We start from the raw sequence: 26,812 nt of genomic DNA on the forward strand, positions 1-26,812 counted from the left end.
TCTGATCAGATTCGATCAGAGAGGGATCTATCTGTTGGTCGATCTGATGGCAAATCGACCAGTGTATGGCTACCTTGACACCAATCTATAGCTTGCATAACAACTCCTGAAAAAGTCTCCCCCTCTAAACTCTTTGTATGATTTTATTTACACAAGTCCCTTGAGCAGAGGGAGAGTTGGCTTTATCTCCCCTTAACCAGCCTAGATTAGAACATTGAATTAAATGAAGAAAAACTGTAGCCTACATTGGGGAAGCTAATACTGAAAACTGACCATACACTTTTAAGGAGAACTGAAGCGAGAGGGATATGGAGGCTGCCATATTTATTTCTTTGAAACAATATTAATTGCCTGGCGTTCGGCTAAACTTTCTGGCAGTAGTAGCGTCTGAATCACACACCTGATACAAGCATGCAATCCAGTCAGACTTCAGTCAATTATCTGATATGCATGCTTGTTCAGGGTCTATGGCTAAAAGTGCTAGAGGCATGGAAATAGCAAGCCAGCCAGGCAATTGGTATTGTCTAAAAGGAAATAAATGCGACAGGCTTCATATCTCTGTCACTTTAGGTGTCCTTTAACCTCTCTAACGTTAAAGAGGAACTCCAGTGAAAATAACGTAATGAACAAAAGTGCTTAATTTTTACAATAATTGTGTATAAATGATTTAGTCAGTGTTTGCCCATTGTAAAATCTTTCCTCTCCCTGATTTACATTCCAAAAAATATCACATGGTGTCATCTTTACTGCAGGCAGGTGATGTCACTGGAAGTAGCTGATGCTTGCTTTTTTGGCAGTTGGAAACAGCTGTTATTTCCCACAATGCAACAAGGCTCCCACAGTGTGATGTCAGCACCATGGTCAGCACCCGGAGCCCCAAAACATATCTGTAAAGTGTTTGTTGGATATGGGCTGCACTCCCCGCCATGTACGAGTTTGTCCGTACTGCACCTGACAAGTATGGCGGCCCCTGCATAATAAGCCTGTGGTACTGCGCAGATGCAGCAGCACTACTCACGTGAGTGCAGCACGGCCGCCCTTGTGCACGAAAAGAAGTGCGGTTGTGAACTTTTAGAGACTTCTGGACTGCACCCGTGGCCCCCTCTTCATAGATAAATATCTATCCTTTTTGTTAGCATCCGCCTAAGGTTCTCTTTAGGCTCCTTTTGCTCTTGCTTTGCAAGTGTGCGTTGCATTAACGTGTTTTTCTGCAGGGTAATGCAACAACAATGCGAGGCAATGGGGCCTAGCACATTGGCCCGGAAGTTCCCAATTGGTCGCCAACCTGCTGCAATGCGACGGAATGCATGTAAATGCATGTAAATCAATGGGCAATGCAGGGATTTTAAATTTGTTGGCAGTGCGGCACGCATGCACGGAATGACACAAATACAACGGTGAACCCTGGAATCTCACTGATGTACTTCCTGTCTAGCAGGGAGTACTTCACGCGGCGAAGGGAGTGCGAGGGGTGTGCAGGGCAGTGGGGGAGGTGTGAGGGGTGTGCAGGGCAGTGGGGAAGGTGTCAGCACTATGCATATGACCTCGTCGGTGCACTTCGCCGCAGGGTCATATGAATAAAGTTTTTTGTGTTGCAGTGCGATGGGGGCGGAGCGTCGCTCCACAATGTATTGGTCAGGTATGCAGTGTTTATGTGTCTATACACTTCTGATTTTTTTTTTACGTACGGTATGCAAACCACTTATAACTGGCTCAGTTGCAGAGGCAAAGCCCTCTCTCTCATTATCTGAACTACATGGTTCCAGTTTACTTGTTTCTGAGAGACACGAAGTACCAGGGCATATCAGGATACTCCACACTATTCTTGGTTAAGTGTACCTTTAATAGATCACAGGAGACCTACAGCAGACAAAACAATCCTAATTGCTCATTTTAATCAGTCACATCCATGCGCTGCCTTGTAATGAGCTAAAGTAATTATGATACGGTTGGTGATACAGAAGACGTGCGGTGAGGAATATTACTGGTGGCGTAACTAGACCTGGAGGCGTCTGGCATTTAAAGTGAACCCGAGGTGAAAATAAACTGATGAGATAAACAATTATCTTTATCCTCCTACTGCTAAAAATGACTGTTTTACGTATCCCGGGGTTTTCTTTTATATTTAATCATTTACAAAGTAGATTGAATGTTTTACTGTCGCTAATCAGTGGCAGCCTATTAAGGGTCCCAGAGTTAGAAAAAGGTTAATAGTTCATGTATTTTATCTCTCCCTGCTTTCAGAAGTTGTATTCTGCCGGGAAAACTTTTATGGCTGTAATTTGCTTATCAGTGAGGCTTACTATATTCCCGACAAACTATGGACAAGACAGCTGTCACTTCCATGCCTATGGGGGAATGGGGAATAGTGACTCCTAGAGGGAGAGACAGACACAAGGGCTAGTGGGGAATAGTGACACCCAGAGGGAGAGACAGAGAGGTATGGGGGATAGTGACACCCAGAGGGAGAGACAGAGGGGTATGGGGGATAGTGACACCCAGAGGGAGAGACAGAGGGGTATGGGGGATAGTGACACCTAGAGGGAGAGACAGCCACAAGGGCTAGTGGGGAATAGTGACACCCAGAGGGAGAGACAGAAAGGTATGGGGGATAGTGACACCTAGAGGGAGAGACAGCCACATGAGTTAGTGGGTAATAGTTACACCTAGAGGGAGAGACAGAGGGATATGGGGAATAGTGACACCCAGAGGGAGAGACAGAGGTGTATGGGGGATAGTGCCACATAGAGAGAGAGACAGCCACATGAGTTAGTGGGTAATAGTTACACCTAGAGGGAGAGACAGAGGGGTATGGGGGATAGTGACACATAGAGAGAGAGACACATACACACATGTGGAATATTTAATGAGAGAGGTGCTAAATGTTTTTATGTAGATAGTTACCCCATATATACCATGGAGGGTCAGGAAAATACCTCTTCTGAAGGTAACCAGTGCAAACAGTAGAAATAAATCTGCAACTCTCCAATAGCTCCAATAAAACTTCCACTCCTACTTTTATTCAATAGCAAAACAGGACAGGCAAAATGGCTGTTGCGTTTCTGACAGCAAAGTGTTTACTCACAGCCTAACATAGACATGAACAAACAGGATGTACATGTTTAAGGACCCCTCCCACAGGAAATGAACACGCCGCAAGATAAGGGAAGGGAAAACCTAATTTTTAGTACTTTTTTTTGTTTCTTTGGTGCTTATAAATGGTTTTATATAGATTAGCTCAAAAACAGAAACGTTTTCTGAATCACCCCCATTATACATACATTTAATTAAACCTGCAACACGAACCAATGACCCAACCACGCAATAACGTGTCTCCTCTCTGTGTACCACGAACCTTGATGGAGAAATGTTCAGAGCTCCTTTGTTCAAAAAGCTTTAAAGCTGTGGCAAATTACTCTCATTATTGTAAGAGAAATAATAATGTCATGAATAGGCTTAGATAAGGAAAGAGGAAGAAGATTGACATTTGGAGACGGGGAATTTTCTGGGACACAGATCATTTGGAAATAATGAAATGTGAAAAACACTAAACTTTTTGTCAGCCGGCTCTGAAGGTGACAGATGATTGCCTGTTAGGCCGCAAATAATAGCAGAATGCACAAGATCACAAGTTCCGCGGGTGACATCTTGAGGGAAAGTTGAACAGCTTGTACGCTTCCGCAAAGTGCAATGAGCAAGCGGAACAGGCAGGACGGCGTGTTCAACAACAGCTAGTGACGGTTTCCAGGGCTCTGTATTGGGCAACACATAAGGATGACATTTTTTAATGTATATATTTTAATTTTTCATCCTTCAAAAGCCATCATCTCAAACCATTTTAATATCCGTAGTCTAGTCAGCTCTCTGATTACTTCTCAGAAAATCAGATGGATGCATTCTGATGTGTCACTGACAACACCAGCTGTCACTTCTCTCTTACTTCCCCTGCCCATCATAGTTACAGGTGTCCCTTAGCATTAGGTAGCCAGAGGTACCCCCAGTATCAAGTAGCTAGTGGTACCCTTCACTAAAGGAAGATCTCGTTAGTGGAATGCCAAGAGCCGAGTGCTTTCATTTAGGCTCTGCTTGGGACCCTACATAGGGAAGGAGGGAGGGAGGCACGCGGGAAGAGGAGTGAGCAGCCTTTCCATCATCAGGTGCTTGTAGGCACTTGCCTACAGTGCCTCATGGTAAATCTGGCCCTGGGAGAAGCGCTACACAATGTAATAACATTTAATGGATTAAAAAAGCCCATTACAAATGCGCTTATTGTGTGTAGACCAAGCTAGACTGGGACCATTGGAAGCTAGCGTATCCCTCTTTTGTTGCTCTTCACTATTTTATTTTTCAAGGATTTTGCCCTTTCGTAAGATGGTTTGTTAGGCAAGCGCTGTTACACTATGGAGAACTCTTTTGTTTCTTCTTTTCAAGCCTGCTGCACAGCCAAGCATGGAGGAGCAGCTAGAGTGTGATTCACAGTTGTTCATCCGCTGGTCCCCCTGTTCAAGCAGCGCAAGAATTTCCATCCACTTGCTCTTTGATCACCAGACAATAGAATAGGTGGATCTTATCATTGGAAGCCCTTAGAAGACTAAAGGTGCCTATAGACCTGACGATTATGGGCAGATTCGACAAAGAGACAAATTTATCTCTAATCAAATCTGATTAGAGATAAATTACTGTATTTTTCGGACTATAAGACACACTTTTTCTCCCTCCAAAAATGGGGAGAAAATGTTCCTGCGTCTTATATTCCAAAGGCAGGGAATCCCCGACTTCAGGACGCCCGCTGATACAAACCTCCGATCCGCCGCATCGTCGGGGACTCCCTGCCTTGTCCACCTGTGTGGTCCGCCTGCCCCCAGCATGTCTCCGCTCCCCCTTGGCAACAATTACGGCAAAGCAACTCACCTTCCTATGGATTCCATAGCTGTGAGGTCCTCTACCTCCAGCATGTCAGCGCTACACCTGTAAAAGAAAAGTTAGCGGCAGAACAGCTCACCTACCCAGCGGCGGAGATCTGCAGACATCTCGTGTACCGCGCGGCTTCCCCTAGTGACGGTTCCTGTTAATGATTCAATGAGTCATGACTCAATGGGCTTGATTCACAAAGCCGTGCTAACTGTTAGCACGCTGGTGAAAAGCCCATTATCACACCTAAACTCAGTTTAGGCTTGATAAAATAAACTCGTGCAGAAAGTTGTTTTACGTGCGCAAAGTTTACACGCGCAACGCCATTAAACCCTATGCGACGCACCGGACTTTGCGCGAGTTTTTCCCTTAAAGCAGTGCTAACCTACTTAGTGCAATGCTTATCACGACCAAAAGTCTTTAGGCGTGATATGCAACATGTCTGCAGATCGCCGCCGCTGGGTAGGTGAGCCGCTCTGCCGCTAACTTTTCTTTTCTTTTACAGGTGTAGCACTGACATGCTGGAGGTAGAGGACCTCAAAGCAGACCCCACAGCACTGGAACCCATAGGAAGGTGCGTTGCTCTGCCATAATTGTTAAAAGGGGGAGCGGAGACATGACATGGGAGAGGCATGGATAGAGGACAGGATGGGGACCGGAGTAGAGGACCACATGGGGGGCAGGAGAGGACACACACAGGAGGAGGCACAGACACACATAGGAGGACAGGAGGAGACACAGGGACTGTAGGACCACACGGGGGGTGAAGGGGACATGGAAACACACACGGGGGGGCAGGAGGGGACACGTACACACACAGGGGGACAGGATTGGACACAAGGGGACTGGAGGACCACACAGGGGGGCTAGAGGACACACACAAGACAGGAGGGGACACATGGGGCAGGAGAACCACACAGGTTGGCAGGAAGGGACACATAGTGGACACAGGAGGACAATGGGGGAGAACATGTACAAGACGCTCCTGGAACATGGACGCACCAGGTTTAGTATATACTATATACATTTTTCTACCCTGATTTTTGCTCTCTAAACCTAGGTGCGTCTTATATTCCAGAGCATCTTATATTCCGAAAAATACTGTAGTTTTTGATTCTGCCCATATACTACAGGCCGATTCCCGTCCGATTTCAGCATGAAATCTTCAGGTCCGCACCGCCACTGCCCCAATATATAATGTGCTCCCCCCGTCCCCTGTACCCTGTGTGCATTTATACGTTACCTGTCCTGTAGCAGCCACCGCATGGTGTCCTTAATCCTCCGGGCGGCTATCTGTACATGCTACTGGCGCATGATGTCAGACACTATGCACCAATGTCAGACACTATGCACCAATAACGTGTATGGAGAGACACCTGGAGGTTACGGACACCGCGCGGAGGCTGCTACAGGACAGGTAACGTATAAATGCACACATGGGGGGGCACATTTATACATTGCAGCGGTAGCAGCGGGTGTTTTGTCATCTCCTCGCTCGTTCCGTAAATTGCCGCTGTACCGCCGCACACCCGACCAACCAACTTCGGCCCGACACCTTGCGGCATGCGAAATCAACCATGCGACCAATATTCGTTCCGAAATTGGTCGCTTTGTCGGTTGGGCATGCACTTGGCGGCACCGATTTTCATCCAATTCGATTATAATAATCGAACTGGATGGTCGATCGGCCGCCAAGTCGCCTGATGTATGGCCACCTTCAAAGTGGCTATACATCAGGCAACTTGGCGGCCGATCGACCACCCGAATCGATTATTAGAATTGAATTGGATGAAAATCGGTGCCGCCAAGTGCTTGCCCAATCAATGATGCGACCAATTTCGGCAATTAATCGGTCGGACATGCTACAAGATGTTGGGCCAGCTTGCTAGATTGGGTGCGTGCCGCTAACGGCGAGTGATATCGGGACGAGCAACAATCACTATGAAACCCCCGGCGCTGTTCCCGCAATTTGTATGTATGCATGCATGTAATGTGTAAATGTTCTATAATGTGAGTTTATACATTACCTGTCCTGTGTCGCGGTGTCCATCCATCTTCCGCCTCTCTTCTATTAGCCGCATACACAGCGTTGGATCTCTCAGCGGCTTTTGATACAGTTGACCATGAAATCCTGCTTAACAGACTGCAGGAGTACTGTGGCATCAGTGGATCAGTCCTCCAGTGGTTCAGATCATTCCTGACTGACAGAACACAGAGAGTATTCCTAGGACCTATAATGTCCAAACCTGCACCTCTGCAATTTAGAGTGCCACAAGGATCAATCCTATCCCCTCTGCTGTTTGCAATCTACATGTTGCCACTCGGTACACTTATCCAACGACATGGCCTGACGTACCACTGCTACGCCGATGACACACAGCTATACCTGTCCTTCAAACCTGGTGGATCAGACCCTACTCCAAAAATAAACGCTTGCTTAGCTGAGCTACAGGCATGGATGAATGATAACTGGTTGAAACTGAATGCTGACAAAACTGAGGTCCCTTTTGTCCAAAGCCAGCGCTCGGCATCAAAACAGCTCTATCCTAAAGCAACACCGATCAGGATTGGGAATTCAGACATATACAGCTCCAACCTTGTGCGCAGCCTTGGCGTACTAATCGATGGGGAATTGAGTTTCAGAAACCAAATTTCATCTGTAGTTAAATCTTCCTACTTTTATCTAAAGAACATTGCAAAGATTAAACATCTGATTCCCCCAGAGGATTTTCCAACCGTAGTTCACGCCTTCATCACATCACGGCTGGACTACTGCAATGCCCTTTATGCTGGCCTCCCCAAAAAGGACCTGCATCACCTGCAATTAGTGCAGAATGCTGCTGCCAGATTGCTAACAAACCAGCCTCGCCACTGTCACATTACACCGATCCTTCGCTCACTGCACTGGCTACCAGAAGAATGGAAAGGTGCCTTGAACTTGTCTCACAGCACCCATTTGGCACTTTATTCGGCCTGAGGAAGTGGGTACAGACCCACGAAATGCATTGCCAGTGCATATTAAGATTAATTTATTACCTGAATTTGAGGTAAGCCATCTCATTTTTTCTTTTATTTTGTAACATAGTTTTTATCACACCCTTGGGGGTCTCTTATCACCCTTGTGCGCCTCTTTCTCCCTTTGTCCTCATAGTGGGAGAACTACTGGTCGAAGTAATTCCATAACAACATTCCATCTCCAGGGAAAGTAAAAGCACAGATTTTATCAGACACTGACTGCGAGCAGCGGCTTATAGACAGCCTGCTTCTAAAAACAACCTGTGCTGCAAACTTAATTCTGAACACATTTTAATTGCAGATGAACACCGCAATTATAAAATCTCATTCAAAGTGTAATCCATGCTTTAAAGATGCCTTCAGAATATATCTCAACCTGAAGCTGAAATAAAACTCCATCGTGATATTTAAGTCATGCTTTCATTTAAAAATCATGAAATGCACTCTAAACACTGATAAAAATAATACAGTACGGTAGTGTACACACTTGTTTAGTATTGTGTTGATTTAAATTTTCCAAAAACACATTCGCTACACATGTTGTGTATTTGAGGGCCGTTTTACACATGCAGGTTAAAAAGACACTGAAGTTTCTTTTTTTACCTTAGTGTATTATTCAGCCAGCTTCAGCAGCAAATTCCAAGCAGATTTGCCGCATTCCCATGGCAAAATGAGTTATTGATGCCTAAGAAATAGCCCAACAATGTTCCAGGACTCGCAGATCTCCCTCCCTGGTAGAGGCAGAGCTGTGCGCTGTAGCTCTGCCTCCTCTCTAGTCACTCTCCGCCGACCTCTGCCTCTTCCCGCCCCTCTCAGTCTTCTTTCACTGAGAGAGGGGTGGAGATCGGCGGAGATTGAAGGCAGTCAAGCGGCCTGCAGGCAGAGATGCCATGTGGGGACTGACTTAGTCATGGAGCAGGCAGCAGTGGCTGGCAGGCAGGCAAAGATGCTATGTGGGGAGTGGGGACTGACTTAGTCTTCGGGCAGGCAGTCACACTCACATGGCGTGCCGGCAGAGATGCTGGGTGTGTGGGGACTGACTTAGTCTTCGGGCAGGCAGTCTTCTGGGATCCATGCCTCATTCATTTTAATAAAGGTGAGGTACTGAACACTTTTTTTGACCTAGGTGACTTCTCTTCTCACTGACAATGCCTCCAGCTGCGTTGTAGGACACTTGAGGCAGGGCAGGCCAGACGTTGAATTCCAATTTGTGACAGTACTGGCCACAGGTCAAGCCTGCGCACCCAGCTGGCCAGGGGTTCATCGCTGCTCAGACTGTCAATGGTTCTTTCTCTACCATTGTTAAAGAAAGGGTACGGCCGGGGAATCAGGGTTCGATTCCGGCCTGGAGTGAAAAACGGCTACAACCACACATCCAAGGAAGGCATCAGGCACGGCACGCAAGTCCCGACTCGGGGAGGTAGTGACGAAAAATAACAATACAGGACTCTTTCCCTGTATAATGATGAGTACACTTGAAATCCTTTAAAGAAACCCTGTAATGAGAAAAACCTCCCCTAGGGGGTACTCACCTGGGGTGGGGGAAGCCTCCAGATCCTATTGAGGCTTCCCCCGTCCTCCTCAGTCCCACAGCGGCAGAGATAAAGCTCCCTGAACAGCGGGGATGTAAATATTTAACTTCCCGGCTCTAGCGCAGGCGCAGTATCGGCTCTCTGCTCAGGGATAGGTGGAAATAGCCGATCGCTGTTGGCCTGTTGTACTGCGCAGGCACAAGTCTCCTGTGCCTGCACAGTAGAGTGGACCCGACGGAGATCAGCTATTTTCACCTATCTCCATGTGGAGAGCCGCAATAGCGCCCCCGCTGGAGCCAGGAAAGATAAATAAATCAGTGCTTGTCAGGCTTGTCAAGGGAGGATTCCGGGACACTTCGGGGGAGCCAGCGCTGGATTGCCTGCAGCAACAGGGGAGTGGGAAGCCTCATTGGGACCCTGAGGCTTCCCCCTCCTAAGGTGAGTACCCCTCAGGGGAACATTTTTTTGTTACAGGTTCTCTTTAACAGGAATCTGTTATGGAGGGCAAGTCTGCCATTCATTCAACTGTGTGAGCAACTCTCTTTGGTACTTTCTGCACCATAGTGATCATGGGTAATGGCCAGGGAATCAGGGTTCAATTCCGGTCCGGAGTGGGAGCCTGAGAAACGGCTACCACCACACATCCAAGGAAGGGCCCGTTGTGCTGTATAAGTAATGTACCTGCCCTGACCTTGCTTTGAAGACCAGGCATCTGTGGTCAGAGGGACCCTTGGCCCAATGCTGTGTGCCAGAGATGACACCACTTGCCTTTTAACATCATGGTACAGTTTATGTATCACCTTTTTAGAAAAATAATTGTGGCCTGGCTGACTGCTGGTATAATACAATGTGCAGTCACACAGGTGCAGTGGAAGGTATGCAGTGACTGCTGGTATAATACAATGTGTAGTCACACAGGTGCAGTGAAAGGTATGTAGTGACTGGTATATAGAACAGTGTGCAGTCACACCGATGCAGTGAAAGGTATGCAGTGACTGGTATTATAATACAATGTGCAGCAGTCACACAGGTGCAGGGAAAAGGTAGGCAGTGACTGCTGTTATAACAATGTGCAGTCACACAGGTGCAGTGAAAAGGTTGCAGTGACTGCTGGTATAACAATGTGCAGTCACACAGGTGCAGTGAAAGGTTGTAGTGACTGCTGGTATAACAATGTGCAGTCACACCGATGCAGTGAAAGGTATGCAGTGACTGGTATTATAATACAATGTGCAGCAGTCACACAGGTGCAGGGAAAAGGTATGCATTGACTGCTGGTATAACAATGTGCAGTCACACAGGTGCAGTAAAAATGGATGCACTGACTGCTGGCATATAAAACAGCGTGCGGTCACACAGATGCAGTGAAAGGTATGCAGTGACTGCTGGTATAAGGATGTGCAGTCACACAGATGCAGTGAAAATGGATGCAGTGACTGGTATATAAAACAGAGTGCGGTCACACAGGTGCAGTGAAAAGGTATGCAGTGACTGGTATTATAATACAATGTGCAGCAGTCACACTAGGCACTGAATGTGCTGGGCCTGACAAGGGTATATAAAACAGCATGCAGTCACACAGATGCAGTGAAAGGTATGCAGTGACTGGTATATAAAACAGTGTGCGGTCACACAGATGCAGTGAAAGGTATGCAGTGACTGGTATATAAAACAGCGTGCGGTCACACAGATGCAGTGAAAGGTATGCAGTGACTGGTATATAAAACAGCGTGCGGTCAAACAGGTGCAGTGAAAAGGTATGCATGGACTGGTATATAAAACAGCTTGCTGTCATACAGATGCAGTGAAAGGTATGCAGTGACTGGTATTATAATACAATGTGCAGCAGTCACACTAGGCACTGAATGTGCTGGGCCTGGCGCAGTATAGCAATTAGCAAGGGCCAGCTGTGGCAGACAGGGCCGTATATGCAGTGTCAGTGGGCCACACACACAAAAAAAAACACATCACAAAAACATGAGCTGTTTTGGGGTGCTTTTCAACAACAAGTATCAGCAAGGAGCAAGCTAACAGACCTCCTAACTATTGCTTTCCCTATCTCTCCAATGTCTCTCTCTTCTCTCACTAATATCACAGCAGACAGAGTGAGAAAATGGCCGACGCTGCTGCCTTTTATAGGGGGGGGGGGGGGGGGCAGGAGCTGCCATGTGTCTGCTGACTGTGATGTAGAGGGTCAAAGTTTAGCCCAATGATGTAGTAAATAGAGGGCGGGTCGAACTTGCATAAAGTTCGCGATTCGACGCGAACTTGCGTTGTTCGCGCGAACAAGTACACGTTACAACCGTTCGGGCCATCTCTACTTATTTATTGTCCTGCGCTGCCTAATATATTGCTGCTATATAAATCCAATAAATAATAATAAACATTTCTTGTGCTTTTTTTCTTACAGTAATATGGACACAGAGCGGATTTGCGGTAAGTTGATGCTAATGAAATGATGTGTTTTCAGCTTAAAATGTTTTGATTATATCAAATTTGTGTTATTATTATATGATAAATATCATTGCAGATATAGACATGAACATTTGTGACGTGAGTAAAAAAAGGGAGGACTTTTTAATCTAAGCAGCAGATCTGAATGCTGATTGGCTGGTTGCTCACTAACTGCAGGTAGATGGGCGGTGGCATAGCAATAGGGGATGCAGAGATTGTGACTTCACTGGGGACCCTGGACCAGAAGTCCTCCTCGTGCTAGTGGGAGGAACATCTGCTCCCGTTTTATTGCCTGAAGAAGTGTGCTTGGTCCTACTAAAACGCGTTGCATTTTTGTAGTATACAATTAAATAATTTTTGCTAATAAATCTCATACTGATTCTTTAAGGGGGAGGTAAGTGCTACTTCCCCTAGTTTTATTAATTTTAACTTTGTTTTAATCTGATCTGTGCCTCCATTTACCTACTTGTGATACATTGGGCCCACCTTGCATCAGAGGTTTGTTCCCCAATTTCCTAGTTCTACGGAGAGCGACATCTTAACTTCCCCGAGGGGATGGGTTTACGTTTCCCTACTGCCTATCAAGTGGTTTCCTAATGGTAACCCATACTTGTGAGTATAACTCATTACTCAACTTTATCCAATTGATCTGAAATACTACACTATAGTGGGCTATCGATTTCCATGTTTCTCTTTCATGGTAGGCATTGTATTTGGCCTGAGGAAGCGGGTGTAGACCCACGAAACGCATTTCCTGTGCTCATTACAATTCATATTTATGTGAAATTTTCACAATTGAGCGAAGCCACCTCTACTTTTCAATTTTAGTTGATTTTAATCTAATTTTATCTATAACTGGGCACCTCTTACCCCGGTGTGTAGGGTGAATGCAGCAACAGCATGGCGCTGGGTACATTGTGACCACAGGTCAGTGCTGAGCTGCAACAGTCATATTCCATAATTAAGTGAGTAAAATATAAGTATATAAATCTGTTATTAGTTTCTCACTCTTCCCCCCCATCCTCGTTCCCCAGAACCCCCCCTGCCCATGGGATTCTCATTTGCAGGTTTAATCATTGCTTATAGCTGTGTTCTGCGTACCCCTCCGCTGCCTCCGGCTGTCTCTTTGTAGCCACTTTCAAGATGCTGATCTTTTAATGTGTCTTGCAGCGGATTTCCATTATACACCTCATTCTACAACTCTTCTCCTGTGGAATGATGATTTAATGAAGCGTGTGATTCGATTTAACCCGTCTCCCAGGAGCAGAGACCTATTGATGACAGACACTAAATGAAACTAGATTTATCCATGTACATGGCTGGCTCTATAGCATGTGGTGATAGTCCATGTGTATTGCTGGTCTGGGAATACAGAGTCGCCTGGCCTACCAGCAAAATCAGCCTGGGGTCAGCATAACATAGCTAGTGGGGCATGTAGACTTGTAGTGCCGCTGTCACCGGCCTTCTGATACTGCACATTGCATTTTGATGCCAGTAGCTTAGTGGCATATGATTCTAGCAGTGGTGTAACTACAATTCACTTTGATGGGCCCCCGCAATGTTCACCCTCCCCCCCTTCCCTTGCCTCCCCTTGTTGCCCTTCACAGCCTGGGGGACCATCTTGCAAGAGACATAAAACAAGTGTGGCCATCGTCACACCCATAACAAGTGAAGCCACAAAAACACTGGTCTGAAGTATAGTGTCCTGTACCGGAGGAAGGGAAGGTTAGTAGATGGGGTCCCCTTACAGCTCTGGGCCAAACTATGTTCACAGGGGCTGCTCCACTCTAGGTACGAAGTTGGATTCTACCACACCCCAAAACCCAAACATGATGTAAATTCCCTTTCCTTGAAGGCCGCTTCCCCATGCTCACTTTTTTGGCTGCGAATTGTGGCAATGCGATGCGACATAAAAGGCACTCTGATGTCCGTATCCATGCGTTGTGATTTACACCGGAATCGTACAGCATGGTTGCCAACAAAAATACACAAACACATTGAGATTTCTATTCATTGTATTGAATGGAACTGGAATTGCAATTCTGAAAAATCACTGAAAAATTTCTGATTGCTTCGGCCTGGCGCCCTCAATCACGTTCTCCTTCACCCGCATCTGGCCCCGAAAGATTCTCCAGTCGGGGCTAGTCAGCGAATGCGGAGTCCAGCCGGACGCACTCCCTCATCTCACGCAAGTGCAGAACTCTCCAGGCGACGGTAAAGCGCGGGAGCGCGTGCGTCCATGTCACGCAAGAGCAGTTGGCCCCGGACCGGAGGACTTTCAGGGACCAATTGTGGAAGAGCAGGGAGTCAGAAGAGGATGCCGTGGGAGTGATCAGGCCGGAGGAAGGCCCAGGTATGTATATTTTACTGATGTGTCCACATCTCAGGGTCACTTTAAGGTCTGTACACACACTAGATGTAAATTCACACATAGTCTGTACACATGCTGTATCATTCGCTGACTTTGAGCTAACAAATGAATCTACTTATGATATAGTCTGTATAAGTCTTGATGATCGTTGCTGCACATTTATGGACATGCACAAAATAGCACATCCACCTTTGGACTTTTATTGATCCTCAATCTCCACTTTTCAGATTACTTCTCAGAATATTTGGGAGAGTACAAGCATGTCCTCTCCGCCCTGCAGAACCTGAATGTGACCATACTGACAGCTATGGATAAAACTAAAACGGTAAGACCTTGTTTACCAGCACTCTGAAAGTATTGCAGTACAGTGTATGTTATTGTGAATTATTCTATTTCTGGTACCTGTTTGCTGTTGTCGCTTCTAGAATTGCCTCTAGCAAAAGTAACAAATGTACTCCCTGCAGGTGCAGGACAGATTTTCATAAAGGCATGCTGGATGGGGAGGAGCCAAAAAGCTAAAAGCAGGAGGACTATGACTATATTAGGGTCAAAAGGGAGGAGTTAACATTGTGGGCATATTAGGTTTAGGTGTCAGGAGAGTGTCAGAAATGGGTTAAGGAGTTTATGCTCAGGGGAGGGGGTTAGTGTCAGACATCAAGAAGCAATTTATGTTGGTGGGTGGTTAGGATTAGGCATGGGTTTGGGAATTTTACATTAGGGGGATAGGTTAGGAGATTAGGGTTGGGCAATCGACAGTTGATTAGTGGCGAGCACCAACAACTGGCAGTGCACTGCCAAAGGCACTGTTTAGAGAGTGCTAGAGTGTTATTCCAAATACTGCATGCCCTGTACCCAAACAGAGATGGATTAAGATGCAATGGTTCCCTAAGCAAGGTAGTAGATCTTGGGCTCCCTTGTGGTCTTTTTGGTAACCTGAAGTGGAGAGAGGTCAGAGAAGATGGCTGGTGGGCCCCTCGATACTCACTAGGCCTCAGGCACCTGCATAGGTTGCCTGGTGGATGATCCAGCTCTGCACCCAAACCAACCATGCTGCTGCTAAATGTTTAAGTCAACACTATGTGGAAATTTAATTGGCATCCTTCCATCAGTTACATGACCTCAACTTGTTAGGAACACATTATTCTCACATGACTCTTGCCCGGCGAATCGACTGCTGTGGCTTTCCCAGTATTGTGATTGCACACAGATACACCTGACCACCGCAGCACAACATGCACATGGACAGGGAGCTTTAGTGTATTTGATTGATCTCCAGTGGCCTAAATTCCCTTGTGTGCACCCCATGTTATTTCTCTAAGGCTTATGATCTCATACTCCAAATTCCAGGCCATCTTCACCATGGAATGTATGATGGGGTGGATTAGGGCTACTACAATGTACACTGGAACCTGTTATGAACTCTCTAATCAGGGCTGCTTTAAAAAGAGTGAACAGGGTAACTGCCAAGGGCCTCCTTAGGGCTTATCAAGTCAGGGGATTGCAGAGTCCACAACAACTTTTGTACTAAAGCATAAGCGGCCTCACCTTGCCCAGGGCCCAATTTACCCCAAACATCCCTCACATTCACCAGCTAAATGTTGCATGTATGTTAGCAATAAGGTTAATTTCATTGTTTCAGGTCTACTTCAACACTATAATGCAGGGTCAGTACTGGGCCTAAAGGAGGGTTAGTCTGGTGACATTATTTCAGTGGGCCTGAAGGACGGTCAGTGTGGTGACATCATCTCAGTAGGCCTGAAGGAGGGTCAGTGTGGTGACATTATCTCAGTGGGCCTGAAGGAGGGTCAGTCTGGTGACATCATCTCAGTGGGCCTGAAGGACGGTCAGTGTGGTGACATCATCTCAGTAGGCCTGAAGGAGGGTCAGTGTGGTGACATTATCTCAGTGGGCCTGAAGGAGGGTCAGTCTGGTGACATCATCTCAGTGGGCCTGAAGGACGGTCAGTGTGGTGACATCATCTCAGTAGGCCTGAAGGAGGGTCAGTGTGGTGACATTATCTCAGTGGGCCTGAAGGAGGGTCAGTCTGGTGACATCATCTCAGTGGGCCTGAAGGACGGTCAGTGTGGTGACATCATCTCAGTGGGCCTGAAGGAGGGTCAGTGTGGTGATATCATCTCAGTTGGCCTGAAGGAGGTTCAGTGTGGTGAGATCATCTCAGTTGGCTTGAAGGAGGGTCAGTTTGGTGACATCATCTCAGTGGGCCTGAAGGAGGGTGGTGACATCCTCTCAATGGGCCTGAAGGAGGGTCATCGCCACAGGGGTGCCTCTACTCCGTGATCCATCAGCATGTTATTACTTAATACTGAGAAGATGTAGCCAATGGGGATGAAGACAATAGTGCATGGAGTAATGGAGGAGCCCGTTGGCCCAGACATGTGAGTCACCATTACTAAAGGCTGTGCAAGGGCCCCGAGGATCACTACATAATGAGAGGGACCTGGGAGGCAACACTCGGGGGCCCTGGGGCGATCAACCAGGTTACTCTTATGGAACCGCTGGCTCTGCTGTTTGGCAAAAGGTGTCAGTGGCTGAATAGTTTCAGAACACTTCGGCCATCTTGCCGCTGAAGGGGGCACAGTTTCAGAACCTCTCTCACCCACCAATCCTTGCAGCTTTAAATTAGAGCTTTTTATTTAAAGCAGAACTGAACTCTTGGAGTGAAACATCTTCATTCCACATATAGTTGCTGAAGGAATCTAATGATCTGTGTTCTGTAGTTGTTTAGTCAGATCATAGTGTCTAATTTGTTCTTAGCAGCAGCCAGTGAATAGACTGCAGGAGCACTAGCAAGACAGCTCTCCCCGCAGTAAATACTGAGGCTTACAGAGACACTGAAGCAAAAAAAAAAAATATGATATGATTTGTATGTGTAGTACAGCTAAGAAATAAAACATTAGGAGCAGAGACACGAATCTAATATTGTTTCCAGTGCAGGATGCGTTAAGAAACTCCAGTTATTATCTATGCAAAAGAGCCATTAAATTCCATGACTTCCAAAGTGGCAAAGAGCTCTGTCTTCTGAAGCTTATTATCTCAACTGTCAGTCAATGTATTTTCTTTTCCTCTGCAGAGAAGGGGTTCAAAAGTTCAATGGCTTGCTCTGTGAAATCATTTAAAAGGCTGAGTAGTGTGTAAACGGCAAATATTAGAGAATATTTATAGAGGTTATAAAAAAAAAACTATATACCGTAACTGAAAATCAAAATATGAGAATATTTTCTTTGCTACTAATGTTCTAGTAATTATGCGTACTACACAACCAATTCATTATATCATATATATATATATATATATATATATATATATATATATATATATATATATATATTTCGCTTCAGTGTCTCTCTAACCCTTTCAGTGCTCTCTGCAAAGTGGAACCAAGTTTTTTTTTAGGTTTTGTAATGAAGACATTTTTTCTTAGTCCATTTTTTGCTAATCTTTAAGAGCAGAGAGGAAACTCTGAGTTTAGTTCCGCTTTAAAGGATACCCTTAGCCCTTTTAAAAATTAAAAATGGGGGGAGCAGGCACGTGTAGGAGGCTCACCCCATGCCCACCGCTCCCCCTGTTCTCCTCTGGCCACCTCCATTAAGGCCTAATGTTCCCCCGAAGCTACTTCCAGGTCAGGAGGGTCGGTGCACCTGTGGCCGGTTGCACTCTGCGCACCACATAGTTGTGACGTAGTGCTCTTGCACAGAGCGCTCCCAGCTGCATGGACAGGCATCACCGGGCAGCACCTGCACAGTGCGCACTGACCCTCCCGACTCAGAAATAGCTTTGCGGGGACATTAGGAGAATGGGGGGAGCGGCAGGCTTGAGGAGAGATTCTTACACATGCCTGCTCCCCCGTTTTTTAATTTTTAAAAGTGCTAAGCTGCTAAGGTATCCTTTAAAGATTTAAAAATTATTTAAAAGTACTCTTTAACAGCCTACATGTAAAATCTAGGCTGACAAGAACAGTGAAGGCAGGTGGTTTTTTACAAAACTATAGCAATGCTTGGCGCGAGACTGTTCTTTCCGCAATACGTATACGATATAATATTTCTGAGCACAGTTCACTTTTACAACCGAAAGATGTTTTATTTTAAGCCTAGCAACAAGACTTGACGTAGGTACTTTACCAGATGGCAAAATGAAAATAAAACAGAATTATATAACAAAACGAGCAGAGCTAGGAAGAATGAACAAAAGAACAATGCTGTCTCTGTGGCCTTCACAGAGATAGATAGCACAAGATGAGCTCACAGCACAAGACTTCCTCGCTTTTGCTGTACGTTGTCACTTTTCATCATGTTTTTCAAAACAAATTGCGGATATGCTGTGAAAAAAAAAGGGAAGGCAAGGTGTTGGGGGGGAAGGGGGGGGGGGTTGATAAGTCTTGCGGTGCATGGTCCAGGATGTGGGTGTGGTCACAGGTGGAGCCAAATTTACATGCGCCTAGCAATGTTGGGACATTAGACTAGGACTATGGTAGGGATTAGATTGTAGATTGTGAGCGCCTCTGACACAGGTGCTCCCCAGTTTAGGTAGTGACAGGGACCCCCCATGTTTAGTGATAGGGACCCCCCTGCTTAGGTTATAACAGTTGCCCCCCAGTTTAGGTAGTGACAGGGACCCCCCATGTTTAGCGACAGGGACCTTCCCTAGTTTAGGTGGTGACAGGTACCCCCCAGTTTTAGGTAGTGACAGGTCCCTCAACCTCCATGTTAAGTGACAGGTGCCCCCAGTTTTAGGTAGTGACAGGGACCCCCACTCACCGTGATCAGCGCTGCTCATCTGTCCCTGCTGCCTATCATGTAAAAGGCAGCAGGGACAGCAGCCAGCGTCAGATCTCCGATCAGCCGGAAATCAGTGTGATGCTGGTGCATGGTACCCGCCTGGACACCGCTGCATATGTGGAAGTGACATATGATGTCACTTCTGCATATCAGTGCAATGTCCGCGAGGTCCACCTAGCGCCCGCTTCACACTGGTCGCCCTCTGATTGGAGGTCTGATGCTGGCTGCTGGCATGCTGCCTTTTACATGATAGGCAGCAGGGACACCGGTGGAGGGGGGGGGGCGACTGATGGCCGGGGGGTTGCCCATGTTCCTCACCATAATTTCGCACTGGTCCATATAGCTAGGAATGCTAATTCGGATTTCACAGAATTGAAATTTCTGCATTTCCGATTGGAAATCTGAATTTCAAATTGGATTCCAATTGGAAAACAGAACTTGGAAATCAGATTACCAAAACTTGGTCATTTTAGTCCATTCACAGAACTCGGAAGGATTGGCCCAATCAGAGAGTGCAAAAACAACTCGAAAGTATTTGGCCAGTCAAAGAATTCAAAAAATAACCCCCCAAAAAAGTCTACTCAGAAATCAGAACCCGGAAATCAATCGGAAATTTTAAATCTGCAGAATGAGTAATTGGCATTGGCGGAAATTGGCATTTCCGATCATCCCTACCTATAGCCGCTGTCCCCCTCCAGTACGCTTCTGTTGCCGGGAGCTTTCTTGCGTGAGTAAAAAAATACTTCTGCCCATGCGTAGAACACTCCTGGCTACGGGATCGCAATTGAGAAGGATCGGACCCTTGATGGGTGAAAGTCGGGATGTGAGGCACTTAAACTGCGATGGGTGGTTTGCAGCAGTGCCCAGCTGACAGTGCTTTAAAGAGGAACTCCAGTGAAAATAATGTAATAAAAATGTGCTTCATTTTTACAATAATTATGTATAAATGATTTAGTCAGTGTTTGCCCATTGTAAAAAAATTTAAATCCCCGATTTACATTCTGACATTTAGTACATGGTGACATTTTTACTGTTGGCAGGTGATGTAGCCGCATGTTTTTTTTGGCAGTTGGAAACAGCTTTAAACAGCTATTTCCCACAATGCAACAAGGTTCACAGACAGGAAACTGCCAGGAGTACCACGGTACTCAGAGTTTCTTGTGGGAGGGGTTTCACCACAATATCAGTCATACAGCGCCCCCTGATGGTCTTTTTGTGAAAAGGAATAGATGCGCAGTAAGCCCCCACTCCCGAAGTTAACAGGGCAGATTGTGAAGGAACGAAGCTGCGGAAGCTGGCGGCAAGGGACAGATCAGCATGAAGGGGGCTAGAGGAAGCCCCAGGTATGTAAAGAAAACTTTTATTATCCTTCATCTCAAGTTTACTTTAAGGGGGGCTCACCTAGGTCAAGTTACACCCCTGGCCAGAGGGCTCGAGTCCCACTCCCTTCCAGTGACAACCATTGCATAAGTGTACACACTATAAAACTGAAGGGAAGTTGAATTGCAGACAGCATTAACCACTTTTACAACACCAGCTGCTCATCTAGATGGACTTGGTAATTATTAGAAATGTTCAGAAATCTTTGGAAGGAGATGAGTGTATCAGGGGTGTAACTATGGGGGCATTTATATGTTCATTGCCATTTTATTTATTCATACAAATAACTGGGCTGTGTTCCTTTTTTCTTTTTCTGCCTGAAAGTGTTAAAGGTATGCAAATGACAGTCTCTAATGAGACCTAGTTGAAGTGGTATAAAACCCAGCATTTCTACCTTGCTCTAAAAGATTATTTACAGCATATACGGTAATATACTACCACAATTTTTTTAGCAGAACTGCATTCAAAAGGTTAGAAAACAGGACTTACTTTTTTCAATAGAATGCTCCCTGCAGGGAGATCACATCCGAACTGGTGATAACATTATCTTGTGTTTACTTAATTGCAGCAGAGAGGAATGTAAACATTCCCTGACTGCAGAAACTTCTTCTAATGTGTCCAGAGCTGATACAGCGCTCAGAGATCATTACTGGGTACATTGCAATATAAATACACCAGTTATGAATACAATACAATGGCAGCTTTCAGAGCAAATAAAACTGTACTTTGGGAACTTGTAATTTCTAAATAAATAATAATACTTGTGCACAAAAGCAAATATGATAACTGTATGGGATATAAAGAGTAGGAAAACACATTTTTATTGAATATTATGTCAGAGCTTAATATCGCTTTAATCTATTGCTGGCCATACATCTAGCAATTTTACAACCCAATTGACCATCCGATTCAATAATTTTAACCGAATTGATCCTAATATTTTAATGCAACCTATTTGGGGCTGAAAGGAGTCGGTTGCATCGATGGACGCAGCCAATCGGATGGTTGCTGGTAACATTGTGGGATGTAGAGACAACCGACAAATGCAAGGGAAGCCCCATCCCCCCCCCCCCCCGATTGTTAATGTGCCCCCCCTCTCCATGTGCACTATGCATTCAAATCTCACCCATTTCAGCTGGTGCTCATGGTCTTATCCACTGCTTACGCAGGAGCATCCCGAGTGGTTGCCATGCCTAGCAGGTGGCCTGTGTATGATGTCACGCATGCGCCATGTGCTATATGCGGCAACCACGTGGTGGCTGTGTGTGACAGTGGCGCTCATGCGGAAGAAGCCTAAGGAGTCTGGTGCCTTGAGGGGCATATTAACATTTGGGGGACAGCGGCCAGGTGGCATAGGCAGCGTCACAAGGTCGATTCCCGAGAAATTTCATGCTGAATCAGTCGGCAATCGGCCTGTGATGTATGGGCAGCCAACTGATCTCTCTGATCAGATTCGATCAGGGAGAGATCTGTCTCTTGGTCGATCTGCCTATACATCGCTAGTTGTATGGGCACCTCAAGGACCCTTTCACACGGGCATCTGACAGGCGGTGAATTCTCCGCCCATCAGTTTCTATCCTGCACCAGCCGAGCACTTGTTAGGCGCTAGATAGTCAGCCCCCCATGGAGTCAGATTTGAGTGTGACCGCAGCCGTGCTCAGACTTGACATGTTGCTGTCCTCCACTGTCCTGTAACACCACTGCATGGCAGCGCTAGGCACATGTGGTGTAACAAGTGCTGCAATTCAGCTGCCTTTAAACTACACCCAAATTACACTGGCAGGCGGCAGACTGGAGACTGAACTGCTCTGTAAATACGCAGTTCAGTCGTTCAGCTAAAAGAGGCCTTAGGTTCAATCCTCACTGATAAAAAAAACTCTTGGCAGAGAACAGCTTCTGAGTGCATGGAGTAGGAAAAAAAAGTCAATAGTCTATGGATTGTTGCTCTAAAATCCGGCTGTGTGAAAGACTGTGTCATTTAGCTGAGACAGTAAAACATTAAACCTACTTTTTCAGCTTTTAAACAGAAAATAAAACTGAAAAAAATCTAAATAAGTCATTTTTAGCTGTAGGAGGATAGATATAATTGTTTATCTCATCAGTTTATCTTCAGCCCAGGTTTTCTTTAACCAGTTCACTACTAAGGGGTTTTCCCCGTTATGGACCAGAGCAATTTTCATCTTTCAACGCTCCTCCCATATTTTGCTAATAACTTAATCACTACTTATCACATGGAAATGATCTATATCTTGGGTTTTTTTTGCCACCAATTAGGCTTTCTTTGGGTGGCACTTTTTGCTAAGAATTATTTTATTCAAGATGCATTTTAAGGAAAATAATGAGAAAAAATGAAAAAAAAAGTCATTATTTCTCAGTTTTTGGCCATTATAGGATTAAAATAAAACATGCTACTGTGGATAAAAGCCACACATTTTATTTGCCCCTTTGTCCCACTATTACAATTTAAATTATGTCCCTAGTACAATGTATGGCTACAACATTGTATTTGGAAATAAAGGTGCTTTTTTTCCGTTTTGCGTCCATCACTAATTACAAGCCCTTATTTGGAAAAATAACAGTACTATATCCTCACAACATACATATTAAAAAACTTGAGTCCCTACGGAAACTATTTATGTATTTTTTTTAAATGACGCCTTTTTTTAATTTTTTACACAAGCGTTTTATTTTGGTAACTATGGGAGGGGAGGTAATGGGTTAATTAATGAGGTATGTTATGTATTTTCATCTAATGTAATGTATGTAGGTGTATTTTACTATTTGACCACTAGATGTCCCCCCATTATATTCCTCCTGTGTACTGTGAACAATACACAAAGGAAGTAATTTGTGTGTGCTTTACTGTCACTTTTGTCAATGAACACCGCTATCTCGTTGATGCCGGTGATCATTGATCACAGGCATTTAGATCAGTGATTGGAAACTGTGTTCCCATTCACTGATCGGTGTACTAAAGGGCAGCAACGGGAACGTGCGCAGGAGCAGTGGTGTTTGCAGCGATGTATGCCCCTGGAGCTAAGATGAAGTCTCCGGGGGCGTAGATATACTGCCGGAAAACACATAAGTGGTTATAAGTCTTGTTTCAGCTGGCACTTGGGCTCTAATGAGAGTGAACAACCAACATCAGCTGCCCCATGGAATGATTGACAGCGCTACATGTGCAACTGAAAAACAGTCATTAATGGAACACACATTTCTGTAGAGCTCTGATCAAGCAAAAATGTTCCGCTAATTGCCATTTATTAGCACAGAAGCAATAACACGCTTTACACAAGCTCTTCAGGTTGGTCTTGATTATGAGCAATCCTCCCCAGTGAATTGGGTTCCAGGAATCCAAAGTAATTTGTTCTGTGCCGTCTCCGCTGCCTCTTATGTAAGACGTGGCTCCAAGTTGTTTATTGTCAAGGAGGTGGCGCTTGGCAACGTGTATGGGCTGCACACCGCGGAGGGTCCGGCTAAACCAAGAATATAAGAATATCTAATGAGGCTCTCCGGGTTTCCCGCAGCGTCCGTATATTAATGCGCCCCATGGTGAGCCTCTACATAAAAGGACGTAAAATATAGGTCACTAGCAGCATTAAAGAATATCAGCGGAACAGCATAATGTCAGCCAGTTCCACTGATTCTGCTGAGAAATGTTCCTCGCTTTATGTACGCTCGAAACCTAATAAACTACATAAAGGACCGGTGAAAAAAAAAAGAAAGTTAACTGTGACACTCTCAAGGCTGTATAAAAATACTTCTACAGTATACAGTACAAATTGTATTTCATTGTAAGAGACGATACAGACAGTGTTGCTAGGCAGCTTTATGCTGTATATGGAGTCATGTAAGGCTAAAACAGTCTTAAAGCGGACCTGAACTCTTGCACAGGAGAGAAGGAGAACATAGAGAAATCCACCCTGTGTGTGTGTGTAGAGAACAGCCTGTTTAATTCTCCCTTATCAGCAAGTAAGGAGCTAATGTAATTTGATCTCCCAGCTGTCTGCTGAATTGAGAGCTAATATGTAAAAACAGGAGGTTAACCATTTCTGTGCTCCCAGCAAACCAGGAAGTAGCTACACTGCAGCATCTCTGAAGGAGCTCTATAAGCTGTAACGAGGAAATGTTTTACTGTAAAGGTTATTATGCTGCTGCCTATCTTTTAGAGCAGAGAGGAAGTTCTGAGTTCAGGTCCGCTTTAAAGGGCACCTGAACTGAAATGTGAAAGATTGGATCTACTTACCTGGGGCCTCTTCCAGGCCCTATCAGTGTATCTGGTCCCTCTGTGTAGTTACGTAGCCCTCAAGTGCGCCGTTAGCCCCTCTGTAAAATCATAGACCACAGCTGAGGTTGCAGACTATTGTGGGCTATTGCACCTCTGACCAGGAGCATTCTGTGCTTGCGCAATCCACAAAGACTTAAACTGGTCAAGCGCAGAATGCCCCTGGCCACAGGAGCACAAACAAAAGAGAAGTGTGGACGTGCTTGCGTGTGTGCAATAGCCTGCGAGCACGGCTGTGGTCAGGGATCTTTTGGAGCGGCTAGCAGCGCACTGGATGACAACTTAACTACACCGAGAGACCAGATACACTGCTAGGGGCTAGAACAGGCATGGGCAAACTTGGTCCTCCAGCTGTTAAGAAACCACAAGTCCCACAATGCATTGCAGGAGTCTGACAGCCACAGTCATGACTCATCAAGGCAAATGCATTGTGGAACTTGTAGTTCCGTAACAGCTGGAGGGCCGAGTTTGCCTATGCCTGGGCTGGAAGAAGCGAGAGAGACAAAAAGGGCTCTGGAAATTTGAGCGCCCCAATGCTCCGCCACAGGCCATAATGAGAATTACAGCTATAGCGGCGCTCAGACAGTAACTTGGGCACCATCAAAAAACGGAGCCCAAATTCCTTTTAACACAGCATAATTCGGCCAATAGCTGCAAGCCGAATTATGTATTTCCCCAGAGTCCATAGTGGCCTGTAGGGGGAATAGTAATTAACCACTTAAGCCCACAGGGTTGTTTATTTTTTGCATCTGATCAACTTTCGCCTCCCATTCATTTGCCAATAACTTTATCACTACTCATCGCAATGAATTGATCTATATCTTCTTTTTTCTGCCACCAATTAGGCTTTCTTTAAATGATACATTTTGCTAAAAATTAATTTATTCTAAATCCCTTTTAACAGGAATATTAAGAATGAAATGGAAAAAAATCATAATTTCTCAGCTTTTGGCCCTTATAGTTTGAAATTAATACATGCTACTGTAATTAAAACCCATGTATTTTATTTGCCCATTTGTCCCGCTTATTACACCATTTAAATTATGTCCCTATCACAATGTTTGGCGCCGATATTTTATTTTGGAAATAAAGGTGCATTTTTCAATTTACGTCTATCACTATTTACAAGCCCATAATTTAAAAAATTATATTAATATACTCCTTTGACATGAATATTTAAAACGTTCAGAGCCTTAGGCAACTATTTATGTTTTTGTTTTGTTTTTTAATTGTAGTTTTTTTATGAAAAATTTTATTTGGATAATTTTTTGTGTGAGAGGTAAACAGCTAATTTTAAATGTAAAAAAATGTATTTATTTAAAGCGGAATATAACCCTGCATTTCAACTTTGCTCTAAAACATTATTTACAGCATATTATATGCAAAAAGCATTTTTTTATACTAGACCAGCATTGGAAGGGTTAAACACAGAGGTTTAAAGTTCTGTGGAGAGATATGCAGAAGTTCAGATTGTTACATTCTATTTAGTTATATGTATCTATTGAGAAATGTTACACACTCTTTGGCTGTCCTCCAACTCCTTCTCAGTCAGAGAGATGAGTCACATTCAACACTTAGATACATTTATGTAAACAAAATGTATCTATGTCAGCTTCGGATGCCTCTGCAGAAATCTCCAGGAACTTTAAAGCACTGTGTATCCCTTCCAATGCTGGTCTAGTAAAAAAAAAAATGCTGGTTGCATATAATATTCTGTAAATAATGTTTTAGAGCAAAGTTGAAATGCAGGGTTATATTCCGCTTTAATAAAAAATGGATGTGGGTGTAGTTTTACTATTTGGCCACAAAATGGCCACAGTCAAAAAGTCCTGGAAGCGTGATCGTACGCTTCCAGGAAGCATTAGGAGGACGGGAAACTTTTTTTAACTCAGAAAAACCGCAGCCTCTGGCTTCGATCAATGAATGGGATCTATAATCCCATAGGCTTAAGTGGTTAAAGGAACACTATCAAATCAAGTGTTCTACAATGACAATGTACAAATAATGTCTAAGTAGCTGTTTAAACATTTTCCTACTTTTCATATTAAATATCAAAGGCAAAATTCAC

General features: G+C 44.9%; 1 protein-coding gene across 3 annotated transcripts in view; it reads left to right on the plus strand.

Annotated features, from left to right (window-relative positions):
• Positions 1-26,812, plus strand: part of NECAB3 (N-terminal EF-hand calcium binding protein 3) — a 125,423-nt gene that overhangs the window by 36,672 nt on the left and 61,939 nt on the right. For all 3 annotated transcript variants that reach the window (XM_068262685.1, XM_068262686.1, XM_068262687.1), the window contains exons 4-5: positions 11,869-11,894; positions 14,511-14,608. In XM_068262685.1, coding sequence (XP_068118786.1) covers positions 11,869-11,894; positions 14,511-14,608 — 124 coding nt within the window. The remainder of the gene's footprint in view (positions 1-11,868; positions 11,895-14,510; positions 14,609-26,812) is intronic.

Source organism: Hyperolius riggenbachi, chromosome 12 (assembly GCF_040937935.1).
Source record: "Hyperolius riggenbachi isolate aHypRig1 chromosome 12, aHypRig1.pri, whole genome shotgun sequence".
Taxonomy (NCBI): Eukaryota; Metazoa; Chordata; class Amphibia; order Anura; family Hyperoliidae; genus Hyperolius; species Hyperolius riggenbachi.